This window comes from Gorilla gorilla, chromosome 8 (assembly GCF_029281585.2).
Source record: "Gorilla gorilla gorilla isolate KB3781 chromosome 8, NHGRI_mGorGor1-v2.1_pri, whole genome shotgun sequence".
Taxonomy (NCBI): domain Eukaryota; kingdom Metazoa; phylum Chordata; class Mammalia; order Primates; family Hominidae; genus Gorilla; species Gorilla gorilla.
Genome location: NC_073232.2, coordinates 67,156,914 through 67,181,682, shown reverse-complemented (window position 1 = coordinate 67,181,682; position 24,769 = coordinate 67,156,914). Strand labels below are relative to the sequence as shown.

The window sequence follows — 24,769 nt, the reverse complement described above, 5'->3', positions numbered from 1 at the left end:
CATTTCCAAGCATAGGCCTCAAGAGGCTCACAGCTTCCTCTGCCTCTCACTTGGCATACTCACTCCTAGAGTCTAGCTGCCATGTTGTAAGGAAGCCCAAGTAGTTCTGAGTGAACACCTGTGTGGAGAGGATCCAAGGCCCTGACCTTGAGGCTGCACTTGCTGCTGACTGCCAGCACCATCTTGTCAGCCCTGTGAGCACACCCACAATCTTGGAAGTGGATCTCTTAGCTCCCATTAGCTGCCCTAGCAGAATGGAGCACAGAAAAGTGTCCCTGTTGAGCCCTGCCCACATTGCAGATCCATGAGCAAAATAAATGATTGCTATTATTTTAAGCCACTGAATTTAGGGGTGTTTTGTCATGCACAACAGGTAACTGGAAAAGTGGGTAACATAAGAAGGAATACATCCATTTCCTAGTATGAAGGGATTGAAATGAACACTAACTTAGTTGTATTTAGAGGTGAGTGTATTTTGGTGTTTGTGTGTGTGCATATGTGCACATTCCTAGGCTGACTACTCAGCCAATGGTGCAGAGTTCGTGATGTTGGGTATGATTGATCATTCTTGTAAAAACCAAGTGTGGATCTAACTGATAGTTGAAGAAAGATAAATACCATTAAATAAAATAGCAAAGATGACCAAGAATTATTATTATTTTTATTTTTTGAGACGGAGTCTCACTCTGTCTCCCAGGCTGGAGTGCAGTGGCCCGATCTCGGCTCACTGCAAGCTCCGCCTCCCAGATTCATGCCATTCTCCTGCCTCAGCCTCCCGAGTAGCTGGGACTACAGGTGCCCACCACCACTCCCGGCTAATTTTTCTTTTTCTTTTTTTTTTTTTTTTTTGTATTTTTAGTAGAGACGGGGTTTCACCGTGTTAGCCAGGATGGTCTCAGTCTCCTGACCTCGTGATCCACCTGCCTCGGCCTCCCAAAGTGCTGGGATTACAGGTGTGAGCCACCACGCCCGGCCACCAACAATTATTTTTAGATGTGGTGTCCTGAGGGGATAGTAAGGGTAAGCCCTCCTCTTTGCCCACTCCTGACTCTACCCCATCTTGGAGTGGGACCTGCAACATGGTTTATTCCCATCTTGGGGAAATAACACTTTTTAGCAAAGTTTTGATGCACCATTTTTTTTTTTAACAGAGGAGAGGGTCTACTGCATCACACTCGCAGGGAAACTTCATGCAAAGTCTCAGAAATGTTTTGAGCTCACTTAAAGACAAACCTGCCAAACTCTGCAGTAATGGAGTAATAATGACATTTTGTTCATGCTGGAATACCAACCATGTTCTCTTTGTCATTCAAAAGCTGGGTTTTTCCTCTCATCTCCCCTAGAGCTTAGCCATTCTTTATTTTCCTTTGGAGACCAGAGCATCATTTTCTTTCTCTTTCTTCCATGTGAAGGGACAGCCATGAGGCATGATGGTGCAGCTTAGATAATGTTAGCAAATAAAAGTTTTTTAAAATATTGAGCAATATTCTCCCAGCATGTAAGTCCCAGTTTGGGAAAAAATTAGGGCCTTTTGGAAGCTGCCTTAACTCTTTGGGGTCCCCATGGTACCGTTTAGTAAATGATTGGCTCTGTGCATCAAACAGCACCCCGGTGGCCTGAAAGAGTTAACGCAGCTTCCAGAAGTGCCCATCGAGGTCCCAGGAAGGAGTCTGGGCCTTGGGAGATCTGGCTCAGAGTACAATTACTGTTCAGCTCACAGTGGCCCAATTTGCTTTATTGTGGAGTGCCTCCTGGTGTCCCACTGCTCCAGAGACAATATAGATGCTTCTGAGTCAAATGCCTGCAAATTGGTCTTTGAGGGGTTTGTCAGTGCAGGGAGGAGTTGCAGGGATTTGTTAGAAATAAATCGTAGCAGAGTTCTCATTTCTAGGGAGGGAAATCATCTCGCCACAGAAATTACAAGCCAAAAGGACAGACTTTTTCTCTCCAGGGATTAACATGTCTGAGTGGCAGTTGGCTTGCAGGTGGCAGCTGTAAGTTTCGTAGACGTGCGAATGCTACTTTGGGTATGTGCACGTGTGTGTGAAGTAATTCAAACCTTGACTCTGCCACTTAACTGATTTCTCTTAAACTCCGGCTAAGCCTCAATTTCTATAAAGTAGGCATAGTAATAGTACAAACCTCAAAGGCTTGTTGTGAGGATTAGTGGAACTAATGCATGGAAGCGTAATGCATAGTGTAAGTGTTTGGCATGGCACTGAGGCCCAAAACATTTAGTCATTGTTACTGTGTATCGTGGGTTTCATATTCGTTTCATTCACTTATCAAGTATGTGTTGGAGGTCTGCTATGTCAAACAGTGTTTAACAGTAATCCAGCATTTTGGTTGTTTTAGCAAAGTTCTAACCTGCTACTTTAAAAAAATTTACATAAGCAAATGCCAACCAAGTCTATTTATATAGTAGAAAAAATTCAGATCCATACAAAATTTTGTTCAAAACACATGAGTACTCACAAACCAGTATATAATAAATAAAACATTTCAGGTAAACCAAGCTCCCTGTGTACACATTCTATAGCTCATTCCCCTCCCCTTTCCTCCAATGGGGTTCTCTCTCTTGAATTTGGGGTGCCTCATTCCCTGGGTGGATGTTCACTTCTATTAGCTACATATACGGCCATCAGTAACATGCAATCTAGTCTTACAGGTTTTTATAGACTCATACTGTAATATACTTTTACAACTTGCGTTTTCCACTCAACATTCTATTTCTGGGATTCATCCATGTTGATGCATCTAGCTCCATTTGTTTTTCAGTACTATATAGTATCCTATTATATAAATATACCACAAATTATTCATTGTCTTATCAAAGCATATTCAGTAATTTTTCCCTCAGTTTTTCACAGCCACAAATAGTGCCAGACAAATATTTCCTGTCCAGTACATGTGCCAGCATTTCTTTAGGGAATATACCTAGGAGTGAAATTGCCAGGTGGTAGAGTGCGTGCCCCTGTAACTTTATTGGATCAGGTTAAACCCTTCTTCAAAGTGTTCTTCCAACCGACACTCTGTCAGTAGCACACGGGGGTTCCTGTGATTCCCCCCATTCTCCTACATTTGGTATTGTCAGGTATTTCATTTTTGCCAACCCAAAATGTATAAAATATTGAGGTTTCAATGTGCACTTTATGGATCATTAATAATTTGTTATTTATTTTATCTTACATAAATGATCTTTTTTTCAGTTGTCTTGTTCTTTTTTTAAAAAGCAGGTTGTTTGCTTTTTTCTTATCTATTTTTAGGAGTCTGGATACTAATCCTCTGTCAGTGGCACGCATTGTGAATATTTTCTCCCAATTTGTGGCTTGCCTTTTCACTTTGTTTATAGAATCTTTTAATAAAGGGAAGATTTTTGAAGGCTTTTATGTTTTAACAAACATAATGCTACAGCAAGACACACATTAAAAATGTTTTTCCTCTTGGATTTTGAAGCCCTTCTTATCTTTCCTAGATGGAAGAGCTCAGCTTAAAAAAGAACTCATTCAGGTCTTTGAGCAGGAGCTTAAGTGAAAGTGGACGGTGGGTTGTGCTAGGTGGAAGCGGGGCAGCAAAACTGCCTTCCATGGAGGCCATGGATGCCCGGAATGTGCACAGCAGCTGACCTTCCTGGTGGGAACCAGGCACAGGGAATCTCTCAAGAACTCAAGTCCTGGACCTAGGGCAGTCCCTCCACTCTGGCCATTGGTCTGGAACGAGCCCTTCTCATCGCAGGACTAGGAAACTTAGTCAGTCCTACTTAGCCAGTTCTACAACACAGTAGAACAAAGAGAAAAGGCCATCTGCCCAAAGACTTGGATGAAAAGCAGACTTACGAACAGGGCTGCTACAGAAATAGGGAGGGAATTCTGAAATAAGTCTGGCATTCCAAACAGAATTTTAAAACTCATGACTTTTACTAAATACTATCCTAAATAATAAGGGGAAAAGTCTGCAGAAAAAGGTGACCAGGTGGGATAGAAATACAGAAGGGGCAGATAAGAAAGAATTTTAAGGAAACTGAAAAAGAGGAGATTAAAAACAACAACTTGGACTGGAGAAGAATTTTTTAAGCCTGGAACTAAAGCCAGAAAATGTAAGAATAGATTGAGAAATTTGATTTCATAGGAATTTCAGATTTCTGTATAGCAAAACCAAACAATAACAGATTAAAAGACAAAATGACAAACTCAAAATAACTGCAGTTATATTATGGCCCATCTAACATTTTTTATATACAAAGAGCTCTTTTAAATAAATAATAGTAAAATCCCTAATAAAGTAATAGGGTAAGAATAGAAACAGGCAATCAAGAAACATGAAAAGAGGTTATCCACCCTAGGAATCAAAAGGCTGCCATTGAGATGAGAAATGTTTTCGCTTCTGAAGTTTTTCATTAAGGATGAGAGAGCACAGCGATGCTCAGTGTTGCCGAGGGTGTAGAGAAACCTGTCTGCTCACGGGAGGCCTGGAGAGTCTAATCTGCTCAACTTTGTCTGGAAGCTGAGTTAGTAATATGTACTAAAGCGCTAGAAAATAAAAGCACACTCTTTAACTTGCAATCCCACTTTTTGGAATTTATCTAAAGGAAATAATCAAATGACTAAAATTGGGATATCTGTACAGGATTTGAAACGGTAAATGAGGAGAAACAGGAGGAGCCGGGTGAGGGCTGAGGAAGGGAGAAACCTGGAGAGGCACTCCTGGTGCTCCTATTGGGGCAGCAGGCACCTGGCAGGGCCATCCACTGACGCCAGATGCAGCAGGCTGTGGGGAAGGCGGTGGACTGGGCTCTGTGTGTTTGACATCTTAGGGGCTCGTGTTCAGGTGGATGTCTGGGCAGTTAGAGAATCTGGAGGCGTTGGTATAGGGATGATGGTTGAGGCTGTGAGGGTGGGTGACGTGGTGGCCTTTTGCATGCACCTGGGAAAGGAAGTCGAGCTGTCAGCTTGGGCTGGTGAAGGGTGGCATGGCAGGCAGTGCTCATGCCCTGCTTGTGGCATTGCTATCTCTGACCAAGTCCCATCTGTTGCTTCAGGCCTGGGAACACTCCGTGGGGATCATCTGCTTTCCCAGTCTCCAAAGGCTGGCTGAAGACGTGTCTGACCAGCTTGCCCAGCAACTCCAGAAGGCCCTTGTGGGGAAGCCTGCGGGTAAGAGCATGGAGGTGCTGGCAGACCCTCTACAGAGAGCAGTGCAGCCCTGCATGCCCTCCCAGGCCTCTCAGGCCCCCCTCTGCTTTCGCGTGGAGCTACAGTGTTGCCTGCCAAAGAGAAGTAGGCCCCACTCTGCCACTGAGTCCCTTAGGGACCAAGGGAAATGCAGGAGGAGGGAAGAGGGGTCAGGGAGCCCTGCTGTTCCTGGGACACAGACACAGACAAACACACACACTGCACGTAATACATTATACACAGACACACATAGACACACTACACACAGATGCTATACACAGATACACACAGACACACAGAGATACAGAGACACATACACATACACTACACACACAGACATACATACTACACACAGACACATACAGAGACTACTCACAGAAACTACACACAGACACACACTCTACACATGCAGACACACTCAGAACACACTACACACAGATATACACATAGGCACACACACACAGACACACTGCAACACAGACACACACACAGAACACATGGGACCACGGTCTCTGGGAGGAAGTGCTAGGATTGAAGATGCACCTGTGTGTTCAGTGGAGCTCTTGGTCCTGAAAAGACATAGAGGCCAAAGTGTGCATCTCTTGTGGGGCCTCCTGACTTGCATTCTTCCCCTCATGTGCGCTGGTCCCTGGAGGCAGGGCAGAATTTCACAGTGGCTGAGGGCCGAGGGTCAGGAGGAAATTCTAAGGGGAAGAAATTGCTCAGCATGGTGTAGATTTCAGGAATTCTTGCAACATAAGAGACTGTGTGATCCAGGAAGTAGGGGAAGATTCTGGATTGTGGGGAGTCTGATAGCCGATTAGCTTGTTCTTACTCATTGGCAATCAGGAACCACTGATGGTTGCTAAACGGGGACGGTGGCACAAAAAACGCTGTCTTCCAAGGAGATTAGTCCGGCAGGGTGTGGAGCATTTGGAAGAGATGCAGGTGGCCTTGGGGATGTGTAGGCAAGATGCCAAAGTCCTCTACAGATGCTCAGGCACATCTCCTGGGAAGAGGGGGCCCTGGATGGAGGGGAAGCTGAGTGGGCAGGTCGCTGTATGCCCTGCTGGTGACACTTTCTTCCAGAGCAAGCTCGGTTGGCAGCTGGACAGTTGCTGTGGTGGAAGGGGGACATGGATCAGGATGGCTATTTGCTCCTGAAGTCAGTGTACGTGCTCACGGGGACAGACTCGGTAAGTTTCAGACCATCAGCCTCTGCCCTGGGCACTGCTCATCCAGGTGCAGAGGGAGGTCCAGCACAGGGTGGTGGCATATCCCAAGAGGGTCATTCGTTTCATAAAACAGGTTTATTATTTCTCCTCCCTCCTCCCCTTCTGGTGTAGAACATGGACTTCAGAGTCTGAAATTCCCACCTTCCCAGTTGACAAGCTGTGTGTAACTGTGGCCAGACTGCTTTACCTTTCTGCCCCTTGGTTGCATTTCTAATTTTAGGATTGGGGATAATAATGCCTCTCTTCTGGGGTTAGTGTGGGACTGATAACGGCTGATGTTTATTGACTACTTCCTACCTGTGGGGCAAGGCTGGGTGTGTCCCAGACATCGTCAGTTAATCCTCCCAAGGACCCTATGAGTCAGATCTTGGTGATGCCAGTGAGTGATGAGAACGCAGGCTTACCCACGCTGTGCACCTGCAGTCTGTCTGATTCTAGAACCCATGCTCTGAGCCACTGTTCTTTATTTCTTCCTGTTAGAGTCAGCCTGAATGACATTCCCTGTAGGTACCTGTCTTGCCCTCGCCCAGAGATGAGGGCTCTCCTCTTTCTTCCCTTCTCACCCATACCCGCCGCATGCCAGGAACACAGCAGGGAACCTGGGTGGCTGCTGCCCTCAGTGTAACTACTCCAAATTCTTCCACTTCTACCTGCTAGCCAGTTCCAAAGCTGCTTCACTAGATGAACCCAGACATGAGATGGGCATTTGCAGCCGTGCTTGGAAGGGTGATAGGAGCACATCACGCAGCCCTTGTCTGGGGCCAGGGGGTGGTACATGACCTGGGAAGTTAACTGAAGGGAGGACCTCCTGACTCTTCTTCAGGTGAACTGCCTGCATCACTGTCAGGCACAGCGACCTGAAGCACAGCACGAGGGCTCACCACATGTGCCCCTGGGGAAAGGACTCTCTGCAGTCTAAGTGGTGACACATTAACCTAAGGGCTTGTTTTTCACTGCCTGTGCATGGTGCATCAGGGGGTGAGATGGGGGAAGGACAGGGAGAGCTGCCCTGAGGAGGTCAAGGTTAACAAGGAGTCAAATACATGGAAGACAGTACCTTGCACCGTAAACCTTTCTGGCCAAAGCTAGGACCAGCAGCCTGCATCTAGTCCTGATCCTGGCCCAGACTGTACATTCGTCCTTCTCTTTCTCTGACTTCCCCAACATGTCTGTCAGGTTAACCAGTGGAATGGAAAGTTGCATGGACAGCATTCCATAGGTTGACCCCACAGGTGTTCACATGTGTGCATGCACACACACACATGCACACACACATGCACACATGCATCATGCACACACACACATGTGCGTGCGCACACCTGCACACACAGAGGGTGCAGGTGCAGTAATCCTGGTGGAGCTGCAGGCAAAGCCCCAGGAAGAAAGACCCCAGGAAGCTCCTGGCAGGCTGGTCTCCATCTCTGCAGACTTCCTGTCCTCTTGGCCTCTGTCTGGCAGCCCTGAGCTGTTTAGTTGAGTTGCTGGCTGTCTGATTGTCAGTCATCACCTATTGCACTCTTTGGACCTTGACGAGATCTGTCTGGGATCTAGATGAGAGGTTGGGGAGGGGCCTGATCAGGTCGTCACCATTGTTGCTCACACACATATTATCAGCCTCACCTCTGGACTGCTTTCCCTTCCTAATCATGAGGCGCTGGACCACAGTCACACAGTACGATTTGTTAGGAAGCCCTTATATTCTAATTTCTACAGTCCCTCCCCTTTTCCCTCCTTTCCACCCTCCCTCCCTCCCTCCCTCTCTCCCTCCCTTCCTTCCTTCCATCTATGAATCTTATAAAGGAGCTATAGAGCACATAGTAAGCACTTTATATAAACTTAATCTTCACAGCCACCCTAGGTGCATCCTCTGGTTGTCAGCATTTCACACTTGAGGACTGGAGCCCAGAAGGACTGTCCCATGGCCTCACTGAAATGGCTGCAGGGGCCTGATCCTGGGTCTGGGCTGACCTGCTTCTGCTGCCTTGCTGCTGGGGGTCACGTGTGCTCTTCTCTTGCAGGAGACGCTGGGCAGGGTTGCTGAGTCTGGGCTTCCAGCCCTGCTCCTACAGTGCCTTTACCTCTTCTTTGTCTTTCCTCTGGACAAAGATGAGCTTTTTGAGAGTGATCTTCAAGTTCAAAAGATGTTCGTGCAGGTGAGTTCGAGGAGGGCCTCCAATTCCCTGGGTCAAAACCTCACTTCGGGGACAGACTCTCCAATGCTTCCCGTAGATGCTTTTGTCTTTCTCAGCCCTGGTTCCTGAACTCCTCTGTTCTCCCAGAGGGTCTAACCTCCCCCTCCCCTCCCCACCACTGCAAAGTCTACCCCACTAGCAAAATAGTAGCCAAAATTTTCTAAGTATAAGCTTTGTACCCACCCCTGTGCCACGGCCTCACATGGGTCACCTCCAGGAGTGCTGTCTGCCATCCCAGGATGTGAGTAGTGTTGTCATCCTGGGTCCATACAAACTGAGGCATGGTGAATGAGCATGGGGTCTGGGGTCATAGAAGTCTTGGGTGGGGCTGGGATTGGCACCATTGAGTAAACTTGAGTTTACATGTTCTCAGTGCCTCTTCCTTCCTCTCAGAAGACATCTCAGGCCTCTAAGCATCAAATGCAATTTCCTTCTGTCATTCCCCATCTTTCCTCTGCTCTTTGACTGACTAACTTCTCACCTCCTTCCCCTGCCCACTTCCAGGCAGTTTCTGCTTTCTCAGCTTCTGAGACGCTGAGCTCACTAGATAACCCTTCCTGCTCCCTGAGCTTGCAGGGGACGGTATGGAGGATTGTGTGGCCCGGGAGGATACAGAGGACTGTGGGGCCCATCGCTGTGTGTCCAGTGTCTGCAATGTCTCACACAGAGCAGGTGCTTGTGACTGTTCAGTGAATTCCCAAATGCAGCTGTCCATGGTACACACATGTCCACACTGGCATCCACGTTAGACGAATTCCCAAGCCCATTCCTCATTTCCAGAGGGTAGTGCATGAGTTCTGGCAGGTTCCATTAACAGTGGGTTACCCTCTGAGCTGCATTTGTGGAAATGTAGGTGTCATCTGCTTGTATGTAAATCATATTCTAATTGGAGGCCAGGACGCTGCACCAGGCACTTTCACAAATGTTTACTGTGTGGCATTTAGGTGCCCTGAAGGGAAGTAGTGCAGGGTCTGTCTTCAAGGTCTTCTGGGTATGTGGACAGAATGTGTGCCACAGGGATAGACCATTCCTGCATTGCTCAAGGGTTTCTGTTACTTCATTTCACAAAAATATATGGAACCCCTACTGTGTGCAGCTCTATGGCAGACAGATGGTTGCTGCAGCAAGCATAGGGCTTCACTTTGAGAGGTGACAGAAGGATGAAGAAGTCAAACAAGGGGAAAACAATCCAGGAATAAGTGTGTTGTTAGCAATTAAAAAAATAGAGATGAGGCTTTTCTCTGTTGCCCAGGCTGGAGTGCAGTAGTTAGCAATTTTTTAAGTGCTATGTAGATAAAACCAAAGGTATTCTGGGCAATGATGGTGAGAGGCTCTTATTTGTATGGGAGAATCAGTGGAGTCTATTCTGAGGGCATGGCATTTAACCAGAGAGCTGAGGGTTGTCAGGGTCTGAGGAGGTAGCCTGGCCTGGTGGGGTGGAGGAAGTGGAGAGGAGCAGAGAAATGGCAATGCAAGCCCAGGGACAGGTGAGACCTTGGTCACATGGCCACAGCTACCTGCAAGGGAGGCAGGGAAATGGGACCTACAGCTGTGGTCCATGATGCCCAGCTTCTCTCTGTATCAGACTAGAAGGGGCAAACGCCTTCATTCCCATGGAAGTAGCTTGTGATATTTGTCACACTGGCAGCAGGTCCTATTGGACCCCCAAGAGCCCAGAGGGGAGCTGCAGTGGATAAAGTGAGTGAGAAGGCAGTGCTAGTCCATGCAGGATGCTATGGGCCATGCTACGGTGGTGGGATTTTATCCCAAGTGGAGAGGGAGGTTTTGCAAGTCCCTCTGTTAGCCATCAGGAAAGGGGATTGGCGGGAACAAGGAACCCACTTAGGAGGCTTTATGCTGACTTTTGTGGTCTCATGGAGAAGTAGAGTCTGAGTGTCAACAAGGAATTCTGAAACACTTCCCTTTTTAAATAGCACAAGGTTCTGTTAATTCTATACCTTAATTGTGGGTGACATTTTCTGATATTCCCATTAAAAAGACACAAATTCAATTAATTCTTTATTATTCTGATTTGGAAGGGATAACAATTACTTGTATAGGGTTAATGCGGTCAGATTTGAGCCCCAGGCCCTGCCACCCTTTCCTAGGGGGCTCTGTTGACCCTGCTGGTCTGGGACAGAGGGTGACCCCATTCAATCCTGTCCTTCTCACTGAGACATGCTCATCAGTGCTCCAGAGAAGTAGGGAACAAATCCGTCTGAGGAACGAGACTTCCTAACCAGGTCTCCTTGACTGTTTATCTTCTTATTTTTCAGATGTTGCTCAATATTTGCAGTGACTCTCAGGGCCTGGAGGGACTCCTCTCAGGAAGTGAGCTGCAGTCTCTGCTGATTGCCACGACCTGCCTTCGGGAGCACAGCTGCTGCTTCTGGAAGGAACCCACCTTCTGCGTGCTAAGGGCAATCTCCAAGGCCCAGAACCTCAGCATCATCCAGTACCTGCAGGGTATGGCCCGGGAGATTAGATGTGGGCTGTGGGCCATGCAAGGGCTTCCCTTGAACTCAGAGCAAAGGCTGAGGGCCCACTTTCTACAGTGAGACTTGGGATGCTCTTGCAGCCTCTTATAGAATTTTGGGACCAAAGAAGAGATGAATGAGCAGCCATGTCCGGTAGATAATTCTACATGGCTTGGCTCCCTTCATGTAAGTGCTTTTCTTGTTCATTTTGCTGCTCCATTGGAGAAAGCAGGGAAAGAGGATCTCACTATGCACACGCTACCAATCAGACACTGTGCTGGGCCCCTTTGTACATTATCTTGCTTGTTTCTTTGAGATAGCTATTAATGCCATTTTAGAATGGGGAAAATAAACATTAAGATTAGTAGAAGAATTTTTCAAGGCTATTCACCTAGTGAGGAAGAGAATGCACTTTCAAACTTAAAGATGCCTGATTCCGGCACCCTCATTTATACACTGGGAACTATGTGTAGGGGTTAAGGCCAAAGACTCTGGAGCCAGACAGCCAGGACTGGACTCCAGCTCTGTCCTCATAGCTGAGTGATCTCAGGCACTTAACCATTGGGGTGCCTCAGTTCTCTCATCCGTAAAATGGGGATAATAATACTGCTGATCTTATTGGATTGTTGTGATTCTTTGCGGCTCTTCTGAGTCCTCGCAGCTGAGAGGCTGAGCTTGCATTATCTCAAGCTCTCATAGGTACTTTCTCTGATCCACTGGATTGGCTTCCCCAGCACTCAGAAGAGGCTTCTCTTGATGAGAGATTTCTAAAGACAGTGACCCATCCAAATGCAAATCTGAGGACCTCTCTCTTCAGACTCAAATCTTCCCCTGGCTCCGCACCACTCTGGTGGGGTAGCCAGTAAGCCCCATGGCCTGCCCCCTAGGAATGGGCCACACCCTCCTTCCTCTCTGTGGGCCACACTTCAGTGTTCCAATCCCCTGGCTTCTTCAGTATCCAAAGCACCCCATCTTTTTACCCTCTGCCTCCTCACATGTTCATACATCCTCCCCTGCATTTTTCATCAAGGTAATTTCTGCTCAGCTCCAGCATTGCCTCCTTAAGGTCTGAGATGAGCTCAGGTCTTGCATTTTACATCTCACTACCTAATGGACCTGGACTCTCCCTCTTGCTGAGAATTAGGGACAGAGGGCTGAGGGGCTGCCTTCCTCTCCTGTGTCACCTGCTGGGCTTGCAGAGTGCAGCTGTCAGGATGGCACTTTCTCTGGGGTAGTCTTCCTGATCCAAGAGCCAGCAGAACATGTTTTGGATTAATTCCCATTTATGTCTTGACATGTTGTTTGGAGTAGGGGAGGTAGGTGGACCATGGCAGGAAAGCTCTTGCTTCCAAGCTCAGCAGGTCTCTCCTGTGCTTCCCTCCTGCAGCCACAGACTGTGTCAGGCTCTCCCTCCAGAACCTCTCCAGGCTCGCGGACACTCTCCCTGCCCCTGAAGTGAGCGAGGCTGTAAGCCTGATCTTGGGATTTGTGAAGGACTCCTACCCCGTCTCCTCGGCTCTGTTCCTGGAGTTTGAGAATTCAGAGGGCTATCCTCTGCTGCTCAAAGTATTACTTCGGTAAGTGGCTGTGTTTGGTACGGGGAGAGCACAGGACCACCAAAGCCCTAGTCCTCAGAATCATTGGGGTACTTTGGAGAAAAATAGATATAGCTCCATAGAACATGGCCAGAGAGACCTCTTATTTGCAAAAGTGATTCATTGTGCAGACAGGCATGGGGACCACTTCCTTAGAGAATCAGTAGTTTTACAAAGTGTACTTGTAGGCACCTGTCACCTGCATGCCTGCTGGCCTGATTTTCCCCAGTCAGAACCCAAACAGAAGCCCTGTCTGTCGGAGGGCTTCTGGCACTGCTGTAAGCTGCCCTGCCTGTGTGCTTGGAGGGCTGGAAAGGTCTGGAAATGAACCACCTTCAGGAGCAGCTGCCCACCAATGACTGAAGGAGCCAATGGGTGCACATCCAGCACAGCTGCCCTTGGGTGGGCTTGCTCTGCATGGCCTCCAGAGCTCCCCAGAAGGATTAGCTCCAGTGGCCCCACGAGGCGCTTGCTTGCTAATGCTCTTGGACTAGTTTCCTTCCATTCCCTGTCTCACGTGGCCTCTCCCCTACTGGTGTTTTCTGGGATCAACTCCCAAGTGAATTACCTCTTTCTCAAATCCTTGAAACATGGGAAACCCAAGCTCAGACACCGTTCAGCAGGGCCTGGGCTGGCTCCTTGCCTTCCACTCTGCCTTCCTGTATCATCTTCGAGTGGGGCCCAGGGATTACAGAGAGCAAGGGATGGAAATCAGAGAAATGCCCCGATGGCCCAAGCTCCTCTGCTGATCTTGGGGAAGCTGCTTCAGGGCAAGGCCACATACTTTCCCTTGGGCTTTGCTGGGAGAGAATGAGACACCCTTCTCCTCTGAGGGGTATATCTACTACCGCACTTCACACACTTCACTACAGAGCCAGGCTTTGAGCCTACATGCGGTGACTTGGACAAGGGGACCAAAGTCCCTTGGTCCACCAAGTGTCCAGAAGGATGTGATTAAATGGCAATACCCTAGTGCCTTCCTCCAAAGGGATGCTAAGTGTAAATGCCCCTCTGGGCACATCACGTTTTGCATTGGTCTGGGCTGTGACCAGCTGACTATGATCCCCACGGAGGTCTGTGTCATAGCATTTCCTGAACAAATTTTTGGTTCATTGGGTGTTGAGTTTTCCCCAGAATTCTTGTGGAAGGCAGGAGAGGGGACAGGAACCTATTCCAGGGAGTGCCAAGAAGGTCCCATGTGGGCTCATTGGCTTTCCTTTTTGCCTTAACTGAAGTCACGCTGCAAGAACTTTTCCTCTGGAAATGGCAGGGCTGGAATAAGACTTGAGATGCCCTTCTCCACAAGAGGAGCAGGACAGCCTACCTGCCCATAATTAAAATACAAAAGCCACACTCAACCTTTAAATAAGCACAAGGAAGTCCGACTATTTCCCACACCGTTTTGTTGCAATGTTGAACTATTATATTACATCTCTCCTTTGGGAGGTGCCCTGATCTGCTGATGCCCTAACCACATGTCTTTTGGAGGTTCAGTCATGGAAAGTGACTTCCTGTGAGCAGATGGCATAGCTTTTCACAGGTTACAAATGCACTGCTTTGGATCTAAGACTGACATCTGCAGAGTGGTGTTTATCCAGGGCGCTCCCTTGCCTCTGAATTGCCTCAGGTGCAGACCTGTGGGGTCTTCCCCAGCTTGCAGATCCCCATTGGCTCTGTCTCCTTGAGAGCACCATGCACGCATGTGGCTGCTCCATCCAGGAAGTACAGGGAGCTGGCCTCATCTGTTCCCCCAGGTATGATGGGCTGACCCAGAGTGAAGTGGACCCACATCTGGAGGAGCTCCTTGGGCTGGTGGTGTGGCTGACGACCTGTGGGAGGTCAGAGCTGAAGGTGTTTGACAGCATCACTTACCCTCAGCTTGAAGGCTTCAAGTTCCATCATGAGGCATCTGGTGAGTCTTTCTTGTGTCTGGGTGACCGGAAGAGTCAGTGCTGAGCCCTGAGAAGGCTACAGAGGGTCTTCTCCTGATTCTTTGTGTACCTTTCAATGGTGCAGTAGGCTCTGATTCTGTCACAACCTTTGGGGAGGTTATGAATATCTCCCGTGAGACTTAGTGGAAACATTGTTTAATAAAGGCAAAGACTCTCTCAAATAACAGAGGCAGCCTCTAGTTCTCTCCCTCACCCCTGGTGTGATTTACTCTGCAACATTTGCTTATATAATGGGGACTGATGGCTCTAAAACAGCCATCCAGGGTCAGAGTCAGTGACTTCTCAGTACTTTGAGACATTGATTGATTGATGAACTCAATCAGCAGGCACGGATACTTTCTGTGTGGCAGGCACTCTGCCCCATGCTGGGTGCCAGTGTGAACAGGCCAGTTGTCTGCTCCCTAAAATTCCTCTGTAGAGACTGTCACATGTCCTTGAACCCTAGTGTGCTGGAGAATCAGCTAAGAAATGCATCAGGCACAGCCATGACCCAGCTTAGTCAGGAAACCTCGAACAGAGGGCGTGCTGGAGGGAGTTTTTAAGGCTAAGTGTGGGTTGTCTAGGTTGAGATGAAGGGAGAAAGTTTAAAGGCAGAAATGACAGTCTGGGGAATAAACGGTGGCCTGGATGGCTGGGTGAGTCTGGGAAGTGAGAGCTTCTGCAGAATAGAGGCAGGGAGGCTGCAGTGCTGCAGAGTTCAGGTTAAGAAGGGCCACTGGATGGGATGCAGTAACACATGGGGCACAGACATGGTTTAGGGGAGTGCCTGAATCAGACAGGAGTTTCACAAACATCTCTGTTATCTGAGGCAGAGAAGGCTGGAGGCAGGGAGCTTTCCGACAAAGTGTCTCCTGGGGGAGAGAGAATGAGGCTTAACCTTCAAGCTGGAGGAAAAGGTAGGGGTGGGTCAGGAAAGTATAATTATTTATCAGCTTGTCTAGAAACAAAACTGATTTTGCTAGTAATCTCCAACATCATTTGATTTTAATCCGCTGAAACCAATCCTCCTAGCCCAATGCTGTCCAATGGAAACACAATGCAATGCACGTTATATCACTTTAAATGTAAATTTTAACTTTAAATAAGAAGAAACAAGTTAAATGACTTTTGATAATATATTTTATTTAACTCAATATATCCCAAATATTACCATCTCAATGTATGGCCAATACAAATAATTGTCAACAAGATATTTTGCATCATTTCCTTTGTATTATCTTTTTGAAATCTAATGTGTATTTGATGTTCACGGCACATGTCAGTTCAGAGTGGCCACAGTTTGAGTGCATCTTGGACCATGCTGCACTAGCCTTCTTCATACCCCAGGTGGCTGGCTTTTCTGGACTTCTGATGGACATGTGCCCATAGGAGTTAGAACACAGAAACTTCAAATGGCATGCCCTCTTAGTAATGAAAACATCTATTTGTAGACACAGGCAGGAGAAATGACTTGTAAGATCATTCTTGTTTTCCTCCTCAGGGGTGACTGTTAAGAATCTTCAGGCCTTCCAGGTCCTACAGAATGTTTTCCACAAAGCCAGCGACTCTGTCCTCTGCATACAAGTCTTGTCAGCCATCAGGACCATGTGGGCCTGGAATGCTCGAAACTTCTTCCTGCTGGAGTGGACCCTGCAGCCCATCTCGCAGTTTGTAGAGATCATGCCCCTGAAGCCGGCCCCAGTGCAGGAACACTTCTTCCAGCTTCTAGAGGCCCTGGTGTTCGAGCTGCACTACGTGCCTCATGAGATCCTGCGAAAGGTACAGCATCTGATCAAGGAGAGCCCTGGGCCATCCTGCACCCTCATGGCCCTGCAGAGCATCCTCAGCATCGCTGGTGGGGACCCCCTCTTCACCGACATCTTCCGGGACTCAGGGCTCCTGGGCCTGCTACTGGCACAGCTTCGGAAGCAAGCCAAGATCATGAGGAAGTCAGGTGCCACTGGGCGCATTGGGAGGGACGGGCAGGGGTCAGTGTCAGCCAGGCCTGATCTTTGGGCCAATCTGGCTGCCCATCAAATGCAACAGAAAGTGAGCATGCCCATGTCACTGGGAAGGTATGCTTGGGACAACAGTTTCACAAAAGACAGGCAGCCACCCAGTCTTCCCAATGAAGAAGTAAAAGGGATGGGTGAACCTGGGGCTAACTCAGGCCTTGTGAATTCCCAGGTTTTAGATATCTCTTGTCCTATACATTGCATGGGTGTATAGACAGGGAGACTGCAGGGGTCTGACAGCTCCTCAGGAATGGGAGCTCAGAGAGGCCTGAGGTTTGGGGGCCCTCCTGGGGTCTGCTGGGATATGGCTTCCTAGCTCACTCTGTTCACTTTGCACTGTTGGCTCAGTGGTCTCCCACTGGGAGAGAGCTCCTTGGGGTCTTGCTGGCCCAGCATGCCCCTCCAAGTCTTGGTGCCCTGCTGGGCTGCATACCTGTGGCTCCTTGGCAACGTCCCCTTGCCCCTGCTTGGCCCCTGCACCCTGGAGTCTCAATCCCAATAGCCTCTGCTGTCCCCTGAGGCTTTAGGGTCTCATGAGGATGCTTGGTGGCTCAGGGGTTGGGCTCTTGCACTGCCTCACCATGCTCCCCAGCACATATCCTGCTGGAGTCACTCTATGTGGTGGTCTTTAACTACCATCTCCATTGACTTTCCAATAGGAAGCAAAGTGTGGAAAGTCCTTCCCCAGCTCCTCTGGCCTTTCCCTCAGTCTGTCTACACCTGCTGCTCTGGGAAATCAGCCTGGAAGAGGGACACCAGGACACAAGAATCTGGATGCTTACTCTGCCCACCTTCCCTCCTTTCATTCTCCTTCTCCCACTGCACTGGCTGGAAGGGTCAGGGAGCTCTCTAGCCTTTTGCTGCTTCCGTAATTCTGCTTCAGACTTAAGCCAAGGTCACCAGTCTGTCTGTTTCCTGGGCCTCTCTGAGGGAAAGGAGCTAAGGGCTGGAATCCTGGCCATGCTACTGACAAACTGAGTGATCTTGAGAAAGTGACTTAACCCGTATGGGCCGTGTCTTCCTCGGTAAAACAGGGTAATGATGTCGACATCATTGGAATGTTGTGAGATTTTAAGGAGGGAATCTCTGAAGAGGACCCACTGCTGTGCCTTGTACATAACAGGGGCTCAAGAAACATCAGTCGCCTTGTCCCTATAGTTCCAGTGCTACTGCCATAGACTGAGACAGACACCCAGGGAGGAGCTCAGGTGTCTTATGGAGGCCAGGATGGACCCAGCTCCTCCCTGGGAGTGTTTGCAAATAGGATCAGGACTGCGGAGGATAAGCCCAAGGGATGGTTTTTGTGTCTGGGCCTCTGGGCCAAGCCCTGGACAATATTTTATGAGCTACTTTCTACTGCTTAGTAACTTCTGTCCTTAAATCCCATCTTGAATGAAGTTTATTGCTTCATCCACTTTCCTTGGTGTTTAAATAAGAAGTCTTTGCACCGTCTCTTTGTTTGGTGGTTCTGTCTTATCTTAGCTGTTATTTCTTTTCAGCAGCCTAACATTGAATTTGCTTTTAAATGCAATTCCAGACCCATGACCACTCCTAGGAGAAATTAAACTTTTTTGTGAGCTCATGCATCTAGTCTTACTTCGTACTTTCTATTGTTAAATGTGTCTTGTTGTTTCTTAGATACTCTGTCTCCTGGTTTATAAACTATTTTCATTCATTCATTCATTCATTCCCCAAATAAGTATTGAGCTTCCAATTTGTGTCAGGCACTTTGCTGGCATGGGGATTCAAGGTGAATAAAGAGATCTGATTTTGCCCTCATGGGTCTACTGGGATCACCTATTTACTCCAGGTTCTCTTGAGCTTCCCCGTGACTCAGGAATGAGCAGGCAGTCATCCCTCCCAAGGATGAATGGCAAACTGTAAAAGTGGCCAAAGGAAAATTAAGAAGGCAGGGCTCTGTGTATCATCTGGGGCAATGCTTCTCAAAGAGCAGTCCCTGGACCAGCCCCATCAGCATTGCTTGGGAACTTCTCAGAAATGCAAATTATAGAACCCCATCCAAGAACTACTACATCAGAAATTCTAGGGATGGGACCCAGCATGGGGCTCTGGGTTTTAACAAAATAAGCCCTGCAGGGAATGCTGATGTGCTCAAAATGGAGAACCCCTGCTGTAGGGGGTAACAGCCTTCTATCTTACTAATTGGGATACACACTCCCTTATGATGAAAGCATTATATTCACATCTCCTTAAGAGGATAGAAAGCTGGAGTCAGAGATTTGGGGTCATACCACATGTACTTAATTTTTTTTTTGTTTCTTCTTCAATATGGCAGGAAACAAAGTGTCCACTCCTGGTGTTCAGGATCCAGAAAGAGAACTCACCTGTGTGATGCTGAGGACTGTAGTCACACTTCTGAAAGGCTCGGTGAGGAATGCAGGTAAGAATGGTGCCAAGTTTGCCTCATCACTGCTTGGTAAAACATGAACTCTTTCCTGGTTATTTATGGCAGTGTTCACAGGTTATACTCAAGGAGTAACCAATACACAGCGTTAGCCGTGGCTAATGCTCCTCTCTTGGCTGATGTTCAGTGATCATCAGTAAATTCGTAGATACTATACCTCTGTTGACACTTTTCACTTCTAAGGTTGCTAAATAAAGTTGGTGACAAAAAGACTATGCTCAATCTAGCACTTTCTAAATTTACGAGAAAAATTTATTAGTGTCCTGCTGCACTGACTGTAGATGCTTTTTTATTTTTTTTAGATCCAAAGAGTAACATACGGGCAAAGAAATCTAGCCATTTTAAAGAAATGCAATTTGTTGTGCTCTCATCAGACATGATGCACTTAGCAATGTAATCCATTCAAATTTTCTTTCAGCGTCCTAAGATCATGTGGCTTCTGGGTTTTAAAAATAATATGTGCATATATATATATATATATATATATATATATATATATATATATAATGACATAGACACACCAACATCATATCAGTGGGTTTGGTGATTTAGGCATCTTTATCTGAGGCCTTCACAGAGTAACTATACCTAATGTAAAAAATTATTTCATTATGGCAGAGAGAGAGTCTTTAACATTTAGTCTGCAAAAGGTTCCCCGGAGGTGCTGGCTAAATGCATATTCCTAGGCTCACATCCAGACCTTTAATTAATGGTCAGTCAAGGTGGAGCTCAGGAATCTACTTTTTTTTTTTTTTTGAGGCAGAGTCTCACTCTGTCACCAGGCTGGAGTGCAGTGGCATGATCTTGGCTCACTGTACCCTCCACCCTCCACAATTGCTTAAATTGTGTTCAAGCAATTTACCTGCCTCAACCTCCCGAGTAGCTGGGACTACAGGCGCATGCTGCCATGCCCGGCTAATTTTTTTTTTTTTTTTTTTTTTTTGGTGTTTTAGTAGAGACGGGGCTTTACCATGTTGACCAGGCTGGTCTCAAACTCCTGAGCTCAGGCGATCTGCCTGCCTCAGTCTCCCAATGTGCTAGGATTACAGGCGTGAGCCACCACGCCTGGCCAGGAATCTACTTTTAAACATGCTTTCAAGGTGATTTCCATGTCAGAGGTACCTAGCCCATAATTGGAAAAATCCTGTCTGCTCAAATCTCCATCAAGCCATTTGAAGGATCCAGTTGCCTCCTAGTTTTTATTCCACATGGATTACTCCAATATCAATCCTGGGGAAAAAATGCTTGGAATTACTTTTAAACAAAAATATACCACCAGTCAGGTTTCTTTAATTTTCTCCCCAAGGAACTATCTAGAAATTAAATATATTCTTAGCTTAAACTGTGGTTTGCTCTCTATATGAATTTTGGCAGAGAGAAGAGAGAAAATTGTCATTGGCCCTGGGGAAGAAATTATGGGGAAATCAAGGGAGAGGTAGATCTAGTTAAAGCTTTTATTACTTAGGTTTCTATTTTTTTTTCTTTTTTTACCCCAGGAATTCATGACACTATTATTAACTTTAGTCACCATGTTGTACAATAGATCTCTTAAACTTATTTCTCCTTTCTTGAATGTATCTCCTATGGGGAGATGTTAGTCATTTTTTTTTTCAAAAATAAGATTCTCATTGGAGAAGAAAGCAGTTTTTTAAAAAAATCATCAGATCCACAGTTTCTTTTTTCTGCTTCTCACTTTAACAGTGGGTATGGGTTACCAAAAAATTTACCAGTGAGCAAAAGAGAAACATAAAAAATAGCAAAATGAAGTTTGAAAATTATAAGACAAAGCTTTTCTTTTGATTGAAACTGAAGTGGCAAGGTTCCCCCTGGCCCTAGCACCATTCTGTCTGTCTGGTCCTTAGTTGTCCTGAAGGACCACGGCATGGTGCCCTTCATCAAGATCTTCCTGGATGACGAGTGCTACCGGGAGGCCTCGCTCAGCATCTTGGAGCAGCTCTCAGCCATCAACGCCGAGGAGTACATGAGCATCATTGTGGGTGCTCTATGCTCATCCACTCAAGGGGAGCTGCAGCTGAAACTGGATCTCCTGAAGGTGATTTCAAGTCCTCCTTTGAGATTGGCTTCCCTGTGGATATGCACCAAGCGATCCACATTTGCTCAGGCATTTGTATTCATGTAATTCAGTTAGCCACTGTATGTGGCAGGCAGTACCCTGTATTAGGTAGTGTCAGGTGCTGTAACAAATAAATCCCATATCCTCAGTAGCCTGGTACATTTGAAATTTCTTTCCAACATACAGTCCAGTCAATGATTGGTGACTGTCATTAAGGAACTACCATCACCTGGGCATCTAACTTGGCCAGCAGACAAGGGAAGAGAGACCATGGGGAACTGCATAAGGCATTTTCATTCAGGCCTAGAACTGGCACGGGTTATTTTCTGTCCAATTTTCTTTAGGAAGAACTATGGGCAGGACTCACCTGGATGCAAGGGATGCTAGGAAATGTTTTTCCTGGCTAGGCAGCTACTTCCCATAACACTGTAAACTGTGGAAGTGCAGCTCAAATCAGCAATGGCCAAGTAGCTGCCTTGTTGATCTGATGAGCATTTATTGAGCATCTAACCCATTACCAGGGCTGATGAAGAGTACCTGGGGCTTATAGTCAATTGTGATACAACCCTTGCCCTCTGGGAGCTCATAGCCTGGTTCTAATAAGTAAGCAATAGTTACATTGCAGTGTGGTGGATGCATTGGTTAGACACTGAGGGCAGGTTGCTATGGGAACACAGAAGTAGGAGAGACCAATGCTGCCTTACCTGGTTGAGGAAGGCCCACTGGGGAGAGAACCTGTGAGCTGTGAAAAAGAAGCAAAAGGCAGTCAGAGGTGTGGAAACAGGGGGCACAAAGGGACAAGTGAGGCAGGGTTATCATGTTTGGGCAACAGAGATATAAGTGTATGTTTTTGTAATGTTGTTAACATTCATCAAGTCATCTTAAAATAGTTAAATACATATAACAAATATCATTCTTGCCATCTCTTCTGCCTTACAACTTTCACAGTTTTGTTGCTGTTCCTTTTTTACATAGCTTTTGTCTTTGTGAGTTTATGACTTTTAAAAAGGATTGCTTGAGTGATCCTCCCACCTCAGGCTCCTAAGTAGCTAGAACTATAGGCATGTGCCACCATGCCTGGCTAATTTTTGCATTCTTTGTACACAGGGGGTCTTGTTATGTTATCTAGTCTGGTCTTCAACTTCTGACCTCAAGCAGTTCTCCCACCTCAGCCTCCCAAAGTGCTAGGATCATAGGTGTGGGCCACCGTGCCCGGCCAACACGCTCATGTTTCATTAACATGATATATTTGATTGTTGGTGAATTAAAAAAAAATGAAGTTGCTCTGATTTCCAAAATTAGATCAATCATCAACCTAACTTACTTAAGCCTATCTCTATGCAAAACCTTTTTAACATTTAGAGAATGGTGTATGTTTCATCATACTTACTTTATTTCTCTGCACATTCGATGTCAGACATTGATGTGAGCTGTTCCAGTTATTATGTGGCCTAAGCCAGCAGTGATTGGTGTGGCCAAAGCATTGCATGGTCCATCCAAAAGTGGCATCATGACCATAATCATCATGTTTCACAGATGACAAGAACCCAGCCAGTGATTTAATTGCAGGGCCATAGAATCAGTGGAAGTGATTTGTACAAAGCAAAAAAAGGAAAGTTAAATACCTTTTGAAAGACACTTGAATCCCATGATTACTTGAGGTAAGGGGAGTGAGAGGGATGGGTGAAGCAGAGAGTAAGTAGGGTAAGGGAGAGATATATCAAAAATAAAGAAAATACCGGAGCTAGGAATTACCTTAGATTCATGTGGTCCAATCTCTTAATGTTAAAGGCAGAGAGACATCCAGAGAGCTTCATTGACTAAATTAATATTGCATAACTGCTAAATGGTGAAGTTGAGTTTGAATCTAAGGCGAGCAACTGAAAACTGAGAGATCACTCCACTTCACTGCGCTGTTTGGTACATTTTCCTTCATATGTCCATGTTCAGCATGACTGGCATGTTCTGATAGGATAGGAACAGGGAAGGCATGTCCTAACCAGTCAGGCTTGTGATTTTCTATTGGGTGAATAATTGTTCCTGACAGTGCCGTATCGAAAGCCAAACAGATCCACAGAGAGGAAAGTTTTGCTTTTACTTTGCTTGGAGAGTAAAAGTATTTTTGTGTCCAATGTAGAAAAGAGTGATCTGCTTTGCTCATAGAAAGTTCCTTTTGTTTACTCTGTAGCCCAGAGGCATCGTATTGGAGTGTCAGCCCTTGGGCAATAGGACTAAATGTCTAGAATTAGTAATGTAAAGTCGTTATGGTGTTTTACAGATTCAATATCATTTCAGAATCACAGTTATCAAGAGAGCACATAAGGGAAGAACACTGGTGAGCTTATTTAATGAAGTCATAGCCTGCACTCAATGTGCTATCTTCTCCCTGGGTGCCAAGTCACTGCTGGGCAGTTAGAGGGCCCAGGAGCTGGCATTGTTTTCCAAGGGCTAGGGCTGTCACACTGCTGCTCTAGGGGGCAGTTGGGAGGAATGGAACGTCTTCCAGACTCGCCCACCACTGAGTCACATGAGCAAGTGGTGAAGGTTTGCTGGAATCAGATGTGAGATCTACATTTGTTTCTAAGTCATCATGGGAACCCCCTGAAACTTTGGAACGAAGATGCTAAGTGAATTGCTTCTCACTGGATCTCTCTCTTTAGAAGGTGAGAGCCAACTCTGCCCATAGGGACTGTTTCTACAAAGTGTGTCTGAGTGGGATGAGAGGGTGTCCCTTCTTATAAAGGTTTCCCATCTCCGAAGTGCATTCACAGCATGCCATCACTCTGCATCCCTTCCCTGTGGCCTGTCTGCCAGCCACTCTGGAGAAGCAACTTAGGGCAGTTATTTCAAACACCAGTGGCACTTCCATACCAACACTGAAGCACATGTGACTTCACCACCTAATTCTGGCAAATGATAACTGAGTTAAAGAATAATGTAAGCAAATGAATTTCCTCTCCTTGGCCGGTGGGACTGTGATTGGGTTATGCACAAATTCAGATTGATTTGCTAATATACATTTAGCTGTTCAACTCTGAGCTTAATTGCATTACCTCGCCAGTCTTCCAGCATGACACATGGAAAATTATGAGGAATAACAAATAATAGAATGTGAAATAAATCCTGTTAGTCCTAACGTAGTTAGCGCTTTGCAGCAGACATCCATTTTATAGATTCAAGCTGGAGGAATACTAACTCAGAGACGATGACATGGTAACTGAGTTAGGATGAGAAAATGTGCTTAACGCTGACCTTTCTTGAAATGTGTCAACCCCAGCCTGATTACTTTGACTTCAGCTGATTAAATTTACTCCCCTCCGCAGACTGAAAACCCTATGTGATGCATTATCATGCAAAGTTGAATGACAGTAATGGAGACCCTCCTCCTAGACTCCCCGTTCCTGACAAATCATTTCCCGAAGTAGTGAAGTATTTATTTTCCTTTATCATAGAAATGTTTCTCTTTAGTTGCTATGAAATTAAGCCTTTGTAATTGGATTTTGGACTCTTTACTTTATGACTCTGCAAATATGAAATTAACCCCATCCCAAGAAATAATAGAGGAGTCTAAGTTCTAATGAGATTACCCCCATTTTAGATAATGACTCTGAATTTAATAAATCAAACAAAGCAACAATTAAGGACAGCCATTCC

The 24,769-nt window shown here is 46.4% G+C and overlaps 1 protein-coding gene across 2 annotated transcripts in view; it reads left to right on the top strand.

Moving 5' to 3' along the window:
- WDFY4 (WDFY family member 4) overlaps positions 1-24,769 on the top strand; it is a 298,505-nt gene that overhangs the window by 29,816 nt on the left and 243,920 nt on the right. For both annotated transcript variants that reach the window (XM_019035474.4, XM_063710084.1), the window contains 9 exons: positions 5,039-5,153; positions 6,261-6,367; positions 8,425-8,559; positions 10,875-11,064; positions 12,463-12,652; positions 14,425-14,582; positions 16,103-16,555; positions 18,913-19,017; positions 20,904-21,094. In XM_019035474.4, coding sequence (XP_018891019.4) covers positions 5,039-5,153; positions 6,261-6,367; positions 8,425-8,559; positions 10,875-11,064; positions 12,463-12,652; positions 14,425-14,582; positions 16,103-16,555; positions 18,913-19,017; positions 20,904-21,094 — 1,644 coding nt within the window. The remainder of the gene's footprint in view (positions 1-5,038; positions 5,154-6,260; positions 6,368-8,424; positions 8,560-10,874; positions 11,065-12,462; positions 12,653-14,424; positions 14,583-16,102; positions 16,556-18,912; positions 19,018-20,903; positions 21,095-24,769) is intronic.